Source organism: Typopeltis vanoorti, chromosome 4 (genome assembly GCF_054136105.1).
Source record: "Typopeltis vanoorti isolate ZY-2024b chromosome 4, IOZ_Tvanoo_1.0, whole genome shotgun sequence".
NCBI lineage: Eukaryota > Metazoa > Arthropoda > Arachnida > Uropygi > Thelyphonidae > Typopeltis > Typopeltis vanoorti.
In genome coordinates this window covers 65,177,052-65,196,425 of record NC_143552.1, presented here as the reverse complement: position 1 = coordinate 65,196,425, position 19,374 = coordinate 65,177,052, and the positions used below count along the sequence as shown (strand labels likewise).

At 36.2% G+C, this 19,374-nt stretch overlaps 1 protein-coding gene across 1 annotated transcript in view; it reads right to left on the bottom strand.

The window, feature by feature from the left end:
- The window catches only part of LanA (laminin subunit alpha), a 1,191,635-nt gene that overhangs the window by 440,987 nt on the left and 731,274 nt on the right, over positions 1–19,374 (bottom strand). Inside the window, exons 36-37 of the mRNA XM_090391815.1 lie at positions 16,239–16,382; positions 2,313–2,464 (exon numbers count right to left, since the gene is read on the bottom strand). Coding sequence (XP_090247941.1) covers positions 2,313–2,464; positions 16,239–16,382 — 296 coding nt within the window. The remainder of the gene's footprint in view (positions 1–2,312; positions 2,465–16,238; positions 16,383–19,374) is intronic.

The following is a 19,374-nucleotide window of genomic DNA, read 5'->3' as shown; positions in this document are numbered from 1 at the left end:
AGCATCTTCATACCTACATCAAAAAGGTCTGCTGCAAGTGAGTTTAACCACTGAGTCATGTTGTTCTTCACCTCCTCATCTTCTTCAAAGTGATGAGATGAGAGCCACTACTTCATATCCAAGAACAAGAGGTAGTCGCTTAGCACAAAGTTAGGGCTATAGGGTGGTCTAAAAGTGGGTGGGTGAATTTGCTGACAGTTTGAGCTGCAGTGTGAACTCATGCATTGTCATTCAAAAGCACAATCCTGATGACAGCATTCCTTGTCTTTTGTTCTGAATTGCTTGTCTGAGTTTCCTTCATCATTTCACAAAATGCATCAGTAGTAACTGTGGTTTCTTGCTGAAGAAAATGATGAGCAAGATCCCTTTTCAGTCCCAGAAGGGAGTGGCCATAATTTCTGGGGAACTATAGTTTTCCGCATACAAAAACCATTATAACATGCAGAAAAGAGGAGAAAGGTTATGACGACCACTGCTGTCCCCACGGGCTACAGAGAAGAGGGAGAAAAGGGGACCTGGACCTTTAGCTACTGCTACTGCAGGTGTTTCGGTTCTGATCACCGAGTGGGGGAAGCAAGCAGAAGTAATGACATGGAATATGCAACTAGGGGTCTAGCACCCATCGTTGGAGCTGTTTTCATCGGCAATTCCTCCAAAGAGTTCTGGAAGGCTTCCAAGGAGCGACCGAAAATGTACATCCCATTGGATAGCTAGCCGCAATTCCCGCAAAGGGCTTGATGTCAGGACAACAGATTAGCCAATGGTGGAATAAAAGAAATGAAGTACATAAATGTCCGAGTCAAGAATATGTCCTTTTTTATAACGGAGAGAATTCAAGATATCCCGACTGAGATATAGTTCATGAAAAAGGATTATAGGCTTACAGAAAAAATTGTGAGTAATGATAATGTTAACATTTTTCTTCTAACTTATATAAGCGGAAATTTATGTAAGTGTTACAAAAGATAGGTAGTATAGTTTTGTAAGTTACTGTGTAGTAACAAGGTAGAACTAGTGTATATGAATTGCTAATGCAAGGAATAATATTTCTTGAAAGTAGTTAAATTAGAGGAGATAATTGTTCTATAAATATTGTAAAGAATGAGTATTTAATAGTGCCATCTTGATTGCGACTATTAAGTGAACATAAAAATGCATGTACTTTAATGATGCAATAATGTTGCTGAGGTTAAACATGTTAAGAGAGTTAGTCATTTTACTGTGTTGTAATTTCATGTTAAGTTAAAATAAATGTTTTATTCAAGCAAAAAAAAAAAAAAGCCGGCCTGATTGGCCGAGTGGTTAGCATGTCCGCTCTCCAGCCAAAAGGCTGCAGGTTTGAATCCCTCCAAGGGCATGGATGTTTGTGATTGTCTGTGAAAATACTTGGTGGTTGGCAGTAGATGGTGTTGAAGTAGATGATGATGGTAGTAGTTGTGGTTCGTTGTAGTTGGTGAATTGTGAGTGGTGGAGATAGAGAGTTGTAGAGTGGGCACCCTCCCTCGATGAAACTTTGGACTCCCTGGAGGTTTCAGGTAATAATAATAATAACATCACGAAACTTGCAACTGGCAGATTTTTTACCATAGCACTAATTATAATTTATTCATTGAACACAACAAACGATAATGTGTCAAAACTAAAATGATGAAGAGCTAGCTAATGAGTCACTCTATGCTACCACTCATGAGTGATTCCTCTCCTGTATCTTATTTGGAAGTAAATTCTGAATGGACCTTACTTTCGAGACATGCTTCATACTTCAAAATATTACCAAATATTATTATTATAGAATGTGATTAATTCTATTTCACTTTCTTTAACTGTAATAATAATTTCACTTTTACAATGAATGACATATTCAGTTGAAATATTAGTGTTGCAGTTAGCCGAATGGTTAGTGTGTCCGCTCTCCAGCCAAAAGGTTGCGGGTTCGAATCCCACCATGGGCATGGATGTTTGTGATTGTCTGTGAAAATACTAGTTGTGATAGTTGGTAGTAGATGCCGTTGGTAGACTCAGTGGTGGATACAGAGAGTTGGAGAAGGCGCCTTCCCTCTCCCTCGATGAGTCTTAGGACTCCCTGGAGGTGTAATGTAATAATAATAATTATTATTACAGAAGTTATAAAAATCAGTTATTAATTCATTATACAAGAGGAGATATACTGAAACACAAAATGAACAAAATACTATGTGTAATTTTTTTTTTTAACTAAAATATTGACAGATAAGATACTCTACTACTTACTAAAATATTCAAATTTTACTATGCAATAAACAAACTGCAAAAACTGAAAGATAATTTCTTACCCTTAATACATCTATAGTTCTATTCACATTATATAATCTTCTGTATGCAAAGTAGCTGATGGAGATGTCCTTCATTTCCATACGAATTGGATCAATGAGTACTTTTAATAAATCAGTGTCATCTAGCAGTGCATGTACACAGATACCACATTCTGAAGTAAATAAGAATTTAATTAATGGAACATCACATCAATAACAGAAGTGCAAAATTAATTCTGCACTACAACCTAATGCTTAATCATGTAATGTACTTAAATAAAGAATAAGAATTTTGACAATACTTTTATTACTTGTTGTCCTTAGAAGCACATAATAATAATAATAAAAAAAACATGAAGAAAATTACCAAATTACCTGGTATAAAAATAAATCCATTAATGCCTTTTTTTCCCCCCAAAATGGGGTATACGAGGCCATTTAGTCCTCGTAAACTACCTTTAGTGACTAGTGGGAAGTTGGTCTCCACCCTTAGCCAATTACAGATAACTGGTCAATGCCTCAATGATTTTAATTGCTTATTAAGAGAGAAAGGCATACAACTGCTGTCGTCTCATGGTGTTTAACACTAACACTATATATTATTGTCTGAAATAATGTAAGGGATTTAAAACTTTTTTGGGAGATAGATACACCCTATTTTCTAGAGGCAGAGAATGACTAAATTAGGGAACCAATCCCACAAAGATTTAAAAAAAGTTCCTGTAATCAGCAAATACATTAATCATCATCATCAAATTCCTGCCATGTATCCTCAGGGGGTGTACAGGATATGAGAGTACTACATGAAAAATTTACATCATTACTAACTCCCTATCTACAATTTTCCTCCAAATTAGTCTGTTACTTGTCAAGACTCCAACATTATCAGATCTTATATTTCTATCAACTAAGGCACTTTTTACTATATCAATCCACCTATAATCTTGGTCTTCCTCTAGGTCGTTTTCCTGCCAACCTGGCAGAGAACATTTGTTTTGCTAATCTTTCCTCACCCATTGTATTTAAGTGACCATACCACCTGAGATTAGCTCTGCTAACGCATTTCTGGATGCTGACAATGTCAAGTTCTTTCCTAATGTTCTCATTATTAATATGATAATGCCATTGATGTCATCTGTTCACACCTCTAATCTTTCTCAGGACTCTCATATCTGCAGCCTCTAGTCTATGGTTAAGTATTTTACTTCTGACCCAGCTCTCATATCCATAAGTTAAAACTGGTTTCAACACTGTCCTGTATACAGCTAATTTCCAGATGAGTCTTTGACTCCATGAGGTCTGGGGTAATAATAATGATTTAGTGTTCAGACTAATTTCTCTCTTATTCCATATGAATTTATTCAATTGACTTCCTATCATACCAGCTTTGTTGATTCTGTTGTCTATTTCCATATTTAATTTACCATCTTCACTAAAAGCGTGCCTAAGTAGTTGAAAATTTTCATTTGTTCCATAAGTTCTCCATTCACAATGCAGTTGATATTTTCAATGCTCTGCCTATTTTCATTGTCTTTGTCTTTTTATTGCTGACCTTCATACCATATCTATTACAATAGTTATGCAATTTAGTCAGGGAATCTTGGAGACTTGTAGCAGATTTATTTAAAAGTATAACATCGTCTGCATAAAGAAAAGAGATGACATTAACATCTCCAATTTTGATATCATGTTTAATACCACTTTCCTTCATAATGTGATCCATATAGATAATGAATAACAGAGGGGATAATGTACATCCTTGTCTCACACCAGATTTAACATTAAACCATCTTCCTGTACTTCCTTCAATTCTAACTGCTGATTTATAACTCAAATAAAGACTAAATATTGCTTGATATAATGCCCAATTGAGACCACATAACTGTAGCATATTGAATAGCTTCTCTCTTGGCACCTTGTCGTATGCCTTTTCCAGATCGACAAAACGTAAATACAGATCTTTGTTATATTCCATGATTTCTCAACTATTTGTTGTAAAGTGAAGATTTGATCCTGACAGACTCTATTTGGACTGAATCCAGCTTGTTCTTCAACCTTTTCTTCCACAATTCTTCTCAACCGTTTCTCAAGTATACTTGCATAAATCTTACCAGGAACACTCAGTAATGAAATCCTCTGTAATTCTCACATTCAGTTTTATTTCCCTTTTTATATATGGGTACTATGAGAGCTCTACTCCAATCATCAGGAATTCGTCCCTCTGTCCAGGCCTTCTGAACTATGCAGTGCAGCCACTGTAAGACTCTTATTCCACCATACTTCAGCATTTCTGGTTGAATATTATCTACTCCTGCTGCTTTTTCACATTTCAAGCCTTTGATGGCTTTGTCTACTTCAAGTATAGATATGTATTCCGGACTGTATGCCTGGTTAGTGATTTTCACCACTGTGCTGTCATCACTGCTTGTTTCATTTAGCAATTTTTCGAAGTAATTACTCCATACTTCAAAGATATCTTTTTCTCCCGTTTTCATGTCACCTTTATCATCAATAACTCCTTTTACAGCACTTTTTTCTCCCAAAAATTTTTGTATGTCTGACAATCATTTCCTGCTCTGCTATTTAGATCCCCAACAAAGACCAACTTTTACTTTTTCATTGTGTCAGTTGCTTTCTCTAAAGCCTCAAAAAATTCCTCCACTTCTACCATAGTAGAACCTTCTGTGGGACCATAGACATAAATAAGTCTCATTGTCCAGTTCATCATTCTGATATTTGCCCACATCACTCTACTTGAGACTGCGTGCCATTCAAGAAGATTAGCCTCGTATTTAGTGTTGAATACTATGGCTACTCCTTCTTTTCCTTGATTGTCATTGCCTGAATATAACATTTTGTATTTATTGCTCAGAAAGATCTCACCAGTTTTGTCTTTTTTGTTTCAGTTACCCCTCTGATGTTGATCTGGTACTTATTTAATTCCTCAGCTAGCTCCATTTCTTTGCCATTCAGGCTTCTTATGTTGATGGTACCAATCTTTCACTCTGGTGATGTTGAGTTGGGGTGTGTTTTCAGATTTGTCCCAGTACCTGACTTTTCGATGTTCGCCCTGGTTCCCTGGCTAAAACAACAGGGACCTTATTTAACCGGGCAATGCCCTAGTTAGCATGAAATTTTGTCATGTTATATCATCATTTTGTATTTTGGTTTAAGCCAATAAGAACTCAATTTGGTCAGCTAAATCCCAAATTGGCAGCCCATCCTCGTTCGTTCAGTATCCAGGTAGATACCCAACAGGGTACACCACAAGAAGGTGAGGAATGGACATTAGGTCAGAAGCCCTGGTTGGTTTTCTGCATTCCTTTAAAGGCTATGTGGAGGTCTCCTCTCTCAGTTATACAGCTTTGACCCTTAAGCAAACCCATAATGGTCTTTCTTCAGGTGGCCTAGCACAACAGAGATAAATACCATTTCTACAGGACTACACAGGTCTTGCAAGAAATTACATATACATAGATATATATAAATAACACTAGTTTGATGTTATGCAAACATTCCAATAAGATCAGAATTTTGAATCCTAATGACATTCTACTATTAAGCATTGATGAACTATGCAGTGCAGCCACTGTAAGACTTTTATACCACCACAGAATACAGTGTTGCTGGTATTCACACACTGTATTCTAGCCACTTCTAAATAGGCTCAATATAGATAACCAGAAACTGCCAAAATTTATGTTATCACATAAACACATCTGTAGTTTTTTTTACCAGAACAGCTTCAAGGAAAAGTTGTTGATATTTCCAGTCAGTGGAGAAAGTCATGATGGCTCTGTGTAAGACACATTCAAAATGTTAGCTGAAAGAAAATATTTCTTTCATCTTCTGGTAATAATGTGACTATATTCTTGTAGATAAAAGCCAGTGTTCTTATGCAAGCCAAATCACCAAAATATATATATATATATATATATAATATATATATATATATATATATATGAGAAGAATTCAAAGCTCTGCAAGAAATGAAAAACAATAGTAAAATAATAATTACTAAAGTGGATAAGAGAGAAATGACACTGTGGTTCTAAACCAAACAGACTACAGAGGTAAGATTGCCTCTTTACTTTTAGATCAGTCTACCTACCTCCCTAATAGAATATGATCCCACCAGCTCCCAAATCAGAACACACACCATAGGCTCCTTAAAAAGTTTACCTCTTGGCCTGTGGAAGTGACTAACAGACTAAAACCTTTTAACTCTTGACCCCCCCCCTCCAAAAAAAAATATATGAACTACCAAAAATCCATATGCAGAATGTACCATTACGTCCTATTGTGGATGGCACTAATTCCCCCACATACAAATTAGCCAAACATTAGCCAAAGTGTGCTCACACAATAAACTGGTAACACATTCACACATAAAACACTCAGCCCACTTTAAAGCCGGTATAGAAAACCTCTCACTCCAACATACTGACATAATGGTCAGTTTTGATGTCTCCTTCTTATTCACCAATGTCCCATTGAAAGATACTTTAGACCTCATCCAAAACAAATTTCCTCCTGATGTCTCAGCCATATTTCAGCTCACCATGAACTCAGGCTATTTCATCTGGCAAGGAAAATTCTACAAACAGATAGAGGGGACAGTCATGGGTTCTTCACTCTCTCAGCCAGAAAACTTCTTTATGGGGACCTTTGAAGAAAAAGCCTTAAACTCTGCCCTCAAATAAATCCATTGTTTTTCTATGCTACATGGATGATGTGTTTGCTATTTAGCTGCATGACCTGGATATACTTCACAATTTGTTCAATTTCTTCCAGGATCCAGTTTACCTTGTTAAAGGTCTCCCTTTCCTAGAAGCTCTGATTATACATCAGCTTGAGGGATCCTTCAAACTCCCCCCCCCTCCTCTCAGCAATATATGGGATTATACAAACCCTTCACTACCTCTGAGCCTGGTTCCTACTGACAAGACCTAAATAAAGGTTGAAACCGGTCTCGGTAGTGGCCCTTCCCTTAATGCATAGCATTATACATGTATGGAAGGAGATGTGCTTTAAATTATGGGAGATACTAAGACAAGTAGTGATGAGAGCTTGGTCCACCTTTATCACGAGTTTTCTCAGTCCTGAAGATACTTCAGGTGCAACTTTGTTTGCTTACACTTGGATAAAGGATTAAACTAAATTTATTATAGTCTAACCAAGTAGAAAAAAATTCCAACATCTTTCTCTAAATCCAGAGTAATTTAATAATAAGGTGAGACACCTTTTGGCAACTCGTATAGGTAAATATGACTTCTCCATTACTTCTGCCTTAGTATCACCACCTCTGGGTCTGGCTCCCAGTGACGAGACCTTAATAAAGGTCAAACCAGTTGGAAGCTTGGGTGATGAATGGCAATGCTATAGGTCATGAAGTTTTAACACGTTCGCTGCCAACTACGAGTATACTCGTAGTGGGTAAACCTGCTTCACAAGCCAGCTACCGAGTATACTCGTATGACGCTTACCACCGGGAACGAGATTATTGTAGTGACCTTGAAGAAGTGAAAATCCTTGGCTTGTGGGGCTAGCATCAAAACTGTGTATTCTCATAGACCGTATATGCTCTGTACAAGCCAACTACGAGTATACTCGTAGGACGTTTACCTCCGGTAACGAGATTATCATACTGACCTTGAAGAATTAAAACTGCTCGGCGTAGGGGAACAGACCCTGCCAAAGTAGCGTGGCAGCGAACGTGTTAACTGAAGCTCGGCTTTTGATGTCACCCAGGTCCTGGGTGTGTGAGTGTGTGTGGAGGAGGGGTAATGAATGGCAATGCTGTAGCCCATGAAGTTAATTCTGAGGCACGCTGTTGCTGTTACCCCTCAGATGACATATGAGCGGCTCTGCTCGGTGGTGGGGTGAGCCTGCCATGGGGTAGAGACAATGCTGAGAGTTCTTTTCAGTGGTAGGGTGAGCCTGTTACTGAGGGGATAAACGCTGAGTTTTTGGAGTTTTACCTGTACCTGAATATTCAATAAAGGTCGAAACCAGTCTGGTAGTGGCCCTTCCCTTAATGCATAACATTATACATGTCCACAAGGAGATGTACTTTGCATTACGGGAGATACTAAGACAAGTAATGATGAGATCTTGGTCCACCTTTACCACAAGTTGCTTCAGGCCTGAAAATACTTCATGTGCAAACTTTGTTTGCTTACACTTGGATAAAGGATTAAACTAAATTTATTATAGTCTAACCATGTGGGAAAAAACTTAACTTCCAACTGGTGTTTCAGGAAGTGAATGATAATCGAGATTTCAGGGTGATGGTTGATAGTTAACTGAAGTTTAGAGTGAAAACTGCAAATGTTGCAAAGAATACACATCACATTACTGCTATGATAAGGTTTTGCAACACTTGCATTAGGAGATGCTTGTGCCACTTTATAAAGAATAATATGACATTAGACTGACAATGTAACTAATCTAATTCATACACCTAACAATCTAATCTAATAAGCTCAAATATGGACAATCAGCATTAAATTGACAATCTGACCACGCATTGGTCATAGAGTCCAATTTCTGAATATCTACAAGGTTTGTACAGGTAATCCTTGTATAACACGGTACTTATACAATGTGGTCTACAAATTGTAGTATCCCTTGTTGAACCTGGTTTCAATATAAGACGGCCTACAAACTGTACTAACTCTTTATCTTTTCATATATTTTTCAACGCGCGACTTAAAAATCAAATTTTATCTTCATTAAATTTGTGTCTGCCGGTATCGCGCATGTAGTTACAAGTAGCAAATTTATATTAAGGGAAATACCCTTTAGCATACATCTACGTCAATTGTTTACCATATAAAGTGTCTATTGTTGAAAATTGTCTTCATTTTCTGCCAGGAAAGAGCATTAAAAACAAGCTGAGCACTTTATTTTCTGTTGAGGTACGTACAATATGTGATGCTTTTTTTATGTGAAAAATTTATTTTTTATAGTAATGGCCACTTAGAGTGCTTTTGTGATATGGTTGAAAACGAAATGAATGAATTATTTGATGGAGAAATAGATTTAAATGATGAGGAACTGGTACAATTAATAGATGACGTCGAACCAAATGGTGGGGAAAGTTCTGCCAATGATTCTGATTGCGATGAATCCGTTAAAGAATTCAGTTTAAAGAAATTAGCAGAAGGATTGAACTTGGCAAGAAAGTTATTTTATGGATAATGATCTCTCAATGGAGAGCTCCGGAAAATTCTAGAGACAACTGGATATTTGTTTAGCTCCGTATTATGAACTTAATAAAAATTGCAGCATAGTGGTAAGCAAGGTCTTATTACTGACTTCTTGATAACTGAACCAGCCGAAGTATGCAATGAGAATTATGCAAATGATGTTCGAGAGATTTCAAATGATGACAATGTCTGGTCACTCGTAAACAAAGACCATCTACGAAATGTCAGTTTTGACGGTTACAAAAGTCACGTCAAAACTTCACGGTAAGACAGTGATGAGGATTAAATTATGCACTTTATTTTATTTTGCCTATAGCATTTTATGCATTATAAGCAATGAAATTTACGTACAATTTATATTTTTTATAAGTGTACATTATGTATTTTGTTTCATAGTTTATATGTTTTCTTAACTTACATGAATTACCTGAATTAAATAAAAAGATATTTTTGTTGGATATATCATTGTTTATATAAATTAAAAAAAAAACGATTTCGGAACCTAACATTACTTTTTCTATGTGATCTGAATCTCGCATAATGAAATCCAAATGATTTATGTGGGAGTTGAATTGAAAATTTGAAATTTTTATTAGAAGAATTTTTTATTCTAAATATACAGGGTGGTTCAAAATTCCACATACAAACTTTGAGGGGAGGTAGAGAATATCAAAATCAGCCATATTCACATAGGAATGCATGATCGAAAATGCCACCGGAAGGTATTAACAGGGACATAAAGATACAGAAATAAAACAAGACAGTAAGTAGTGTAAAAAACTTTATTAGATGTATAGTAGTTGGATACATAATATGGTTTCACATCAGGTGTGCTCAAAGTTACAATCATTAGCAGTGATGACTGACACCGAAGACACACATTGATTGCCATACATTTTCGAAAATACCTGGAGTTTCCTGGATATTAGCAGCGCCGATGACGATTCTTGCCATGAGGTCCATGTCGAAGGCAACAGGCGTTTCATACACCATGGCTTTCTGTGGGGGACCCTTAAGGTCCCCCACAGAAAGAAATCAATGCTCGATAAACCATTTCTTCGACATTCCCATTTCCACGCCCAATCACTCAATTTATTCAAGTCTTCTTGTAAGGCCACAACATCTTCACTACTCTTCATGTTTGTCCCAACTTTGCATCATCTGCAAACAACTGAATACCTCCATCCAAATCTTCACCAATATCATTAATATACAAGTTAAACAGTAATGGCCCTAAAATAGACCCTTGAGGCACTCTACTAGTGACTTTCCTTTTCCTGGATATCGCTCACCCCATACACAACTTGTTGATACCTATCAGATAGCCAGTCTCCAATCCAATGCACCAATCTAATATTAAACCCCCTCTGCTCTAGTTTGACTGTCAATTTATCATGAGGTACTCTATCAAAAGCCTTTGCGAAGTCCAAGAATATTACTGTGTATCCTTCTCCTCTGTCCAAGAAAGCAGTCACTTTATTATAATAAGTAAGTAGATTACTAAAACACGACCTCCCTTTAACAAATCCATGCTATCCATCAAAGATAATACCATTGTTGTCAACCCAACTCTGGATCCCAGTTCTCACAAGCTTCTCCAACAACTTAACCACAACAACTGACACACAGATAGACATATAGTTTGATGCTTAAGTTCGATCACCTCCTTTATGAAGTGGCATAATCTTACCCTCTTTCAACTCCTTAGGAACTATACCAAGTGTAAGACTCGTATTAAAAAAATATGTCAAGGCAGGTGTCAACTCCCTGGCACATTCCTTCAGAATATGTGGTGATATATATTATCAATTCCCACAGCCTTATTAAGATCTAGTTTACTAAACTCCCCATACACCTCTTGCTCACTTACAATCAGTCTCTCCTCCCTATCATCAGCTGCTCTCAATCTCTCCATGAAGTCACATTCACAAGATTGAAAGATCTTTATGAACTGCTCATTAAGTATCTCCACCACACATTCCACAACAGCTGTCTTTATACCATTTTCTCCAATCACTGTCATCCTTCCATAATCATTCTCTCTCTCTTTTGCTGGCTACATATCGAAAGAACTCCTTAGGATTCTTTTTGGCTTCATTAGCTAACTGCTGTTCATACCTCTCTTTAGCTACCCTCACCAACCAAGTCACCCTCCTTGCCTGGTCTTTGTAGACCTCGTGGAATTGGTTATTTCCACTTCTCTTATACTGCCTCTAACATGCCCTTTTTTTCTCTGTATTGCATGCTTAATCTCTTTCATCCACTTTATTTAACCTTCTCACCCTTGGAATATATTTAGACATTGCATCTACTAGATAGTTTTTGAAATTAGTTTTTCAATTGATAGTTTTTCATATTACATAGTATATAATAAACTGTATAATCCAGATAAAAATAATATCCTGCATGATGTTTATGAGGAAATAAGGATTGAAAACAGTGTACTGAATATATTGCACAGCATTTATGTAACACTGCTGAAGTATAACTGATTGCGTCAAGATAATATATAAAGCAGTGGTGTTCAACCCATCAATCATGATCGACAAGTCGATCATAGAGTGATTTTTGGTCGATCTCTTGTTTATTCCTCCTTACTTACAAATTTAATAATAACAAAAAACATAAGATTTTATTTATCATTATTTTATATTATTTTTTAATTTTCTTTAAGTGTATTGCTATTGTTTATTTATTTTTCATTAAAATTGTCAAATCAGTAATTTTCATATAAGTCCATGTAAATTAATTAATTTGGATTCGTGGAAGTCAAACAGCGAGCTGAGTGAATACGATTACAAGCAAAGCACATCGCACGCTTGTCGTTTATAATCTTGTTTACTCGTAACTACATCACACACTTCCCACTACCCACTGTTAGAATTTCAGTTGAGTTTCAGTTGCTCTAAATTTATCGTTGGATTTACCATTATTTTGTTCGCTAATTGATAAATTATAAACATTTTTTATTTTAATAAAATAATTAAAAGTTATTTTTTTTACTTTGAGAATAATCATGAGGGTATCAAAGAAATCAAAGTCTTATCATTTTCACAAGGAATGGGAAATGGATTATTTCTTTACAATGGTAAACGGAGTGTTGTTGTTTGATTTGTAATTCATCTGTAGCAATTCCAAAAAAGATAATATTGAGAGACATTTTCGATCGCTACATGCGAAATATGATGAAGATTTTCCCAAAATTTCTGAAATACGTGAATCAAAAATTATAAATTTAAAGGCAGGACTTTCTGAACAAAATATGATTTCGAAAGTAATAAATAAACCAATATCAGTCACTATTTCATAATTGGAAGTGTGTCATTTATTAGCAAAAGCAAATAAGTCTTTTACTGATGGAGAGTTAATAAAATAATAGTTTCTTGGAGCAGCAGAATCTTTATTTTCTGATTTTAAAAATAAAAATGAAATCATTTCGAATATTAAAGATTTACAACTTTCCAGAACAACGGTTATGAGAAAAGTTGAAATTTTAAGTGCCAATCTGAATACTCAATTAATGTCAGACATTCACCAGTGTGTTGCATTTTCATTACAATTTGATGAATCAAACGACTTCAGTGATACTGCTCAGTTAATGCTATTTATTCGCATGATATTTCAAGATTATTCAAGTAAAGAAGAACTTTTGAAAATTGTACCAATATTGTTAAGGACTAAAGGAGAAGACATTTTTTCAGCATTTGATGAATTTGTGAAACAACACAAACTTCCACTTTTTAAACTTGTGTCTATTACTACTAATGGTTCTCCTGCAATGATAGGTAATAAATCAGGCTTCATTTCATTATGTAAAAATGATGACAAATATCCAGATTTTTTAACGTACCACTGCATTATCCAGCAATAAGTACTGTGTAGTAAAAGATTAAACACAAAAGATGTTTTAGATATTATATTTAAAATTGTAAATTCTGTTCGAGGAAAAGCCCTGCAACAGCAGTTATTTAAATTACAATTCTTGTGTAGAGGCTTAAGTGCTGTGAGGACATTATGTTGGAGGTTTAATGGATTTTTTACAACACTCAAAAAGAATTAAAATAGAATTTAATACTTCCTATATTTCGTCCTAGTCACTAGGACATCTATGGGGATTACAAAGACAATTAATGTAACATGCACACAAAAACTTACAACACCAAGCCCAACCACGTGGGTGACAATAAAGTCCTATCTAGGTGGAGCGCCCTCTAAGGGCAGTAGTAGGTGGCCTGGAATGTAAGGTGGGACCTCTGGTGATGACTGTTTCCCAAATCTTCGGAAGCTTAATGCAACCGTATTTGAGTCGTACATCGTTAAACACAACTATGGCCATTCAGGATTGGCTGACCATGTTTTGGACACCACCCACAGAGTATCAGGGAAGAAAACCACCATGCTCCACCACAGCAAATTCAAGAAAGAGAGACTTTTCTTAGAAGCAGCAGCAGCTCTCAGAAACCAACCAAATCTTAATAAATACGGTTGCATTAAGCTTCCGAAGATTTGGGAAACAGTCATCACCAGAGGTCCCACCTTACATTCCAGGCCACCTACTACTGCCCTTAGAGGGCGCTCCACCTAGATAGGACTTATTTGTCACCCACGTGGTTGGGCTTAGTATTGTAAGTTTTTGTGTGCATGTTACATTAATTGTCTTTGTAATCCCCGTAGATGTCCTAGTGACTAGGACGAAATATAGGAAGTATTAAATTCTATTTTAATTCTTTTTGAGTGTTATAAAAAATCCATTAAACCTCCAACATAATAATATTTAAATTACAGGTAGATGATGATAGGGAACTTCTGTTGTACAATAATGTTCGCTGGCTCAGCAGAAGTAAATTTTCAGTTTGAAAAATTTCTTGATGAAAAAGGAGATATTTATCCACAATTGAGCGATAAAAGATGGTTGTTACACTTATCATTTTTAGTAGATCTTTGTACAAAATTAAGCAATTTAAATTTAGAGTTACAAGGTAGAGATGAAAATTTAATTGACATGTTAAGTTCAATAAAAACTTTCCAACAATACTTACTTTTATTAAAGAAAAATATAAATGACAGAGAATTTAGACATCTCCCATATTTACTAAAATTTTTTGAACAAAATCAAGAAATGCTTCGCTGTGCTGTGATTTAAAAGAAGTTATTTGCGAAATAGAATTAGTTGAGGAAGAAATAAATTCAAGATTTAAAGATTTTAATAAAACTGAAATGACTGTATCTTTAATCAATAATCCATTTCAAGAAAACTTGAACATCGCAGAAATTTCAAATAAAATTAGTGGGCTGTTTGATATAAACCAAGCTGAAGTAGAACTTGAGATAATAAGCATTCAGAATAGTTTACATTTAAAATCAATAAACAATGAAGTCATTTGGAAGTATACACATGAAAAATTTCCAATCTTAACTGATATTGCCCGAAAAATCAGTAGTTGTTAAGATCTTGGAGAAAGTAGTGAGGGACCGTATACAACATTGGGCAGATGAGGGAAATGTTATCTGTGAGTCAACATGGATTTGTGAAAGGGCGCTCTTGTTTTAGTAATATGCTAGCCTTTTATAATAAAGTTACAAGAACATTAGATGAGGGAAAGGCATATACTGCCATTTTCTTAAACTTAGCGAAGGCATTTGACAGGGTGCCACATGATAAGCTGATATTTAAGTTGCAGCACATGGGTCTGGATGTCAGATTGGTCAACTGGATTTAGGATTGGCTATCTGATAGGTATCAGAGAGTTGTGTATGGTGGAGTAGTTTCAAGAAGGCAGAGGGTTACAAGTGGGGTCCCACAGGGCTCAGTACTAGGACCTATATTGTTTAACCTTTATATCAATGACATTGCCAGTGAATTGCAAGGGGAAATTCAGTTGTTTGCGGATGATGCGAAGCTGGGAAGGATTATTAGTAATAGTGCAGATGTGGTAGCCCTGCAAGAGGATTTAAATAAGCTAGATAGATGGGCAAATGAATGGGAGTTTTGATTTAATGCAGCAAAATGTAAGGTCTTGAGGTTTGGGAAACATCGATGGGATGCTGCATTCTCTATGGGAGGAGTTATACTGGAGAAAGTAGGGGAGACAAGAGATCTGGGGTTGATGATTGATATAAACCTGAAATTTAGGGGACATATTGCAAAGGTGGTGAAGGTAATACAGAGGATTGCTGCAATTATGAGAAGGGCACTGACCTGCAGAGATAAAAGGGTTATCATTCCATTGTATAAGTCTCTGATCAGACCACACTTAGACTATTGTTCTCAGATCTGGTCCCCAGAATTTGAAGGGGATAAATTAACTGTGGAAAGGATACAAAGACGAATGACAAAGATGGTTTCAGGACTGCACAAGGATAATATGATTGAAAAATAATTTTTTCTAAAAAAAATAGGTAATTTTTTATATGATATTAATAGGTGAAAAGCAGAAGGTGTCAAGAGAAACTGAATTATGAATTTGATCTACAAGGGACACATGAGTAAAATTTTTCATAAGGTGGTGTAGTGCCTTAATGGTGAATGACCATAAGGAAAGGTATGATTTATGTGAAATACAGCAAGCAATCTATTGATAAATTTTGAGAATTCACAAAGCTCGCCAAATACTAATAAATGCTTAATATTCAATAAACACATTAAATATGCTGCTAGTAAGTATGCATAAAAAAAACACTGATCTCACTCTCCTAAGTTTAAAAGCAGCTAAATTGCAAGACTAGAATTTAATACCTTGGCAGCCCTGTTTTTCAATAAAAACCCAACGGTAAGGGCAGCTATCACATTTATCTCCAACAACACCAGGAAGACATTGGCAGTGGCCACTTACAGCATCACATACAGCACCTGCAGAATACTTCTCATCACAGTTGCATGCTACATAAAATAATTTAGAGAAACTGATTAATTGTTTATGTTAATATTTAATCTCATATTTACATATATAAAATCATCTTAATAAGCATGTATTATTTAAACTGTTAGTAGGAATGTATATAGAAAATGGTATCTTGGAAGCAAGTAAGTGTGAGAATGGGAATAATCAAAGAACGAATGCTCTCAGATCTCAGTTCGAGTTTGGATGTCAGGTTGGTCAACTGGATTCAGGATTGCCTGTTCGATAGGTATCAGAGGATTATGTATGGTGGGGCCGTTTCAAGGCGGCAGAGGGTTACAAGTGGGATCCCATGGGGGGCTCAGTACAGGGACCTATATTGTTTAACCTTTATATCAATGACATTGTCAGTGGATTGCAAGGGGATATTCAGTTGTTTGCGGATGATGCGAAGCTGGGAAGGTTTATTGGTAATAATGCAGATGTGGTAGCTCTGCAAGAGGATTTGAATAAACTGCAATAATGAGAAGGATGCTGACCTGCAGAGATAAGAGGGTTATCTTTCCTTTGTATAAGTCTCTGATCAGACCACACTTGGACTATTGTTCTCAGATTTGGTCCCCAGGATTTGAAGGGGATAAATTAACTGTGGAAAGGATACAAAGACGGATGACAAAGATGGTTTCAGGACTGTACAAGGATAGTTATGAGGATTGGCTGAGGAAATGTGACTGCAGAGTTTGGTGGATAGAAGAAGGAGAGGTGATATGATTGAGACTTTTAAACTGTTGAGAGGTGGTTACAGGGTTGACACTGGGGAGTTCTTTTGCTTGGTTGAACAGAGGGAAGGAGTGATGACAAGGGGCCATCCCTGGAAGTTACGAAAGGAAACTGTGAGCAAGAGGGTGAGGAGTAGTTTCTTTGCATGGAGGATGGTTGACCCATGGAATGCATTGCCTGATAGGGTGGTGAGAACAAGAACGGTCAATGAGTTTAAGGATGGTATGATAGACTTTGTGTTTTCTAGGAGGGACCTCCCACGATGAGTCTTGATAGACTTTGTGTTTCTAGCACCTCCTGCGATGATTCTTTTGACTCCATGGAGGTCTGAATAATAATAATGATAATAATAATCTGAAACTTGAATGAGATAGTCATTAAAGAATATGAGGGTACATGCAGATGCAAGGAGATAAATACCATTATGTGTACTAATATCAGAAGTCTTAGGAATCAAGAAAGGAGTTTTTAGCATAGGCTGGTTTGATTTCTCCAAAAAATATAAGCATGAGTGAGACTTATTTCATTTAGAAGGATATTGTTACAGGTACAGAAAGCAAAGGATAATACTGTATATTAAAAGAGAAAGAGTACAGGATAGGAAGGAGGGGATGGAATCAATGAGTAAAAGTTCCACAGGAGGACAGTATGAAAAGGAAGATAATTTGATAAACTGGAATGTAAGCCGTGATAATTAATTAAATAAACTTAATATGAATTTTACTTATGTCATTCTCATTAGCACAGAATTTTTGTTTTAGTGTCAAGGGCATCTTCAGTATGACTTTCAAATTAAATAACTAGAACATAAACTGGAAGATTCAAGAATAAAAATGTGTGATCTACAGATTCATGATATACAGGGTGTTCGGGATAAATTTGACAGTTTCGTAAGGAAAAAGAAAATCTTCTTTGTATCTATTAAATTTAATGAATTGACAAAAAAACATTACAGGCAGAGTTAATTACAATACTATCAACAAGATTTACTCAAAATAACCACCATTAGCATCGATCACAGCTTCAATTCTGCTTCGGAACCTCGAACAAGCTGATGCTACAGTCTCCCTGGGAAGGGCCGCAAAAACTGTTTTAATTTTATCCATTAACTGGGCTTTTGTATTACTGGAAGTGCGATTGGTGTCTTTTTCAACTGCGCCCCATACAAAATAATCCATGGGGTTAAGGTCTGGGGAGTTTGGAGGCCAAACATTTGGACTGGTGAAGTCGTAGAAATTTTCAGACAACCATTTTTGACTTTTCCCAGAGGTGTGGCAAGGGGCCGAATCCTGCTGCCATACATACGGCCTACCATTGGCTACCCTTGTTATCCAGGGCTTGACTACAGTTAGCAACTCCACGAACAAAGCCCGAATTCCAATGCCAGGGTTCTTCAACACCTGTTCCTGCAGATTTGCGAGGAATTCTGCTGTACGAACGCAATCAGATCGTCTGCTAGGGATCTTTCTTCTTGCTACATCCTCGTAGTCACCATTGCAAGTCTCTAGTTCATGCCTGATTGTTTTTACTGTAATCAGGGAGCATTGGGCAGCAGTCGTAATATCCTTATTTTGATGGCGGGCACGAATCATCATGATACAAGTTATTCTCTTCCATGATTCAGGTGGGTTCCAGCTATCCATCCTTTCTGACATCTTGTATATGAATGAAGAAGGGTCCAAACTTTTAAATGAAGAGAAGTGTGTGTTAATACATGTAACTTACGGAAAAATATAATTAATTATAAATATGTCAAATTTATCCCGAACACCCTGTATAGTGACACAGACTAAATACATTAAGGTCCTAATAAAATAACTTTAATTAACAAGTGATCATTATTCAAAAAATATTTCTGAAACTTATGGAGAAATACTATATCCCATAAAAAGCAAAATTTCAGTCATCACATCTCATTAGATTTGGACAATGTAGCAATTTTTCACAACTTTCTTTACTTAAGCACACATAACTATCTCATAAGATAATTACTTTTATTCAGAACCTTAATTTTCTTCCAAACAATATGATGTTTAGTGGAAACATGCTCTTCGTGTTCCAACTGTTTGGACTCATATAATTTAATGTAGTCTACATGCTCATCATGATGGATGTCTACTGATCTACCTGTTTGGTCAAAATATGATAACCCACACTAGCACGGAATTTGATAGACTGCAGGATGAGACAATAATGGAAGTTTATCTTTCACAGAGCCTAGAAAAGTAGAAATCTTAGTAATAGATGAATGGC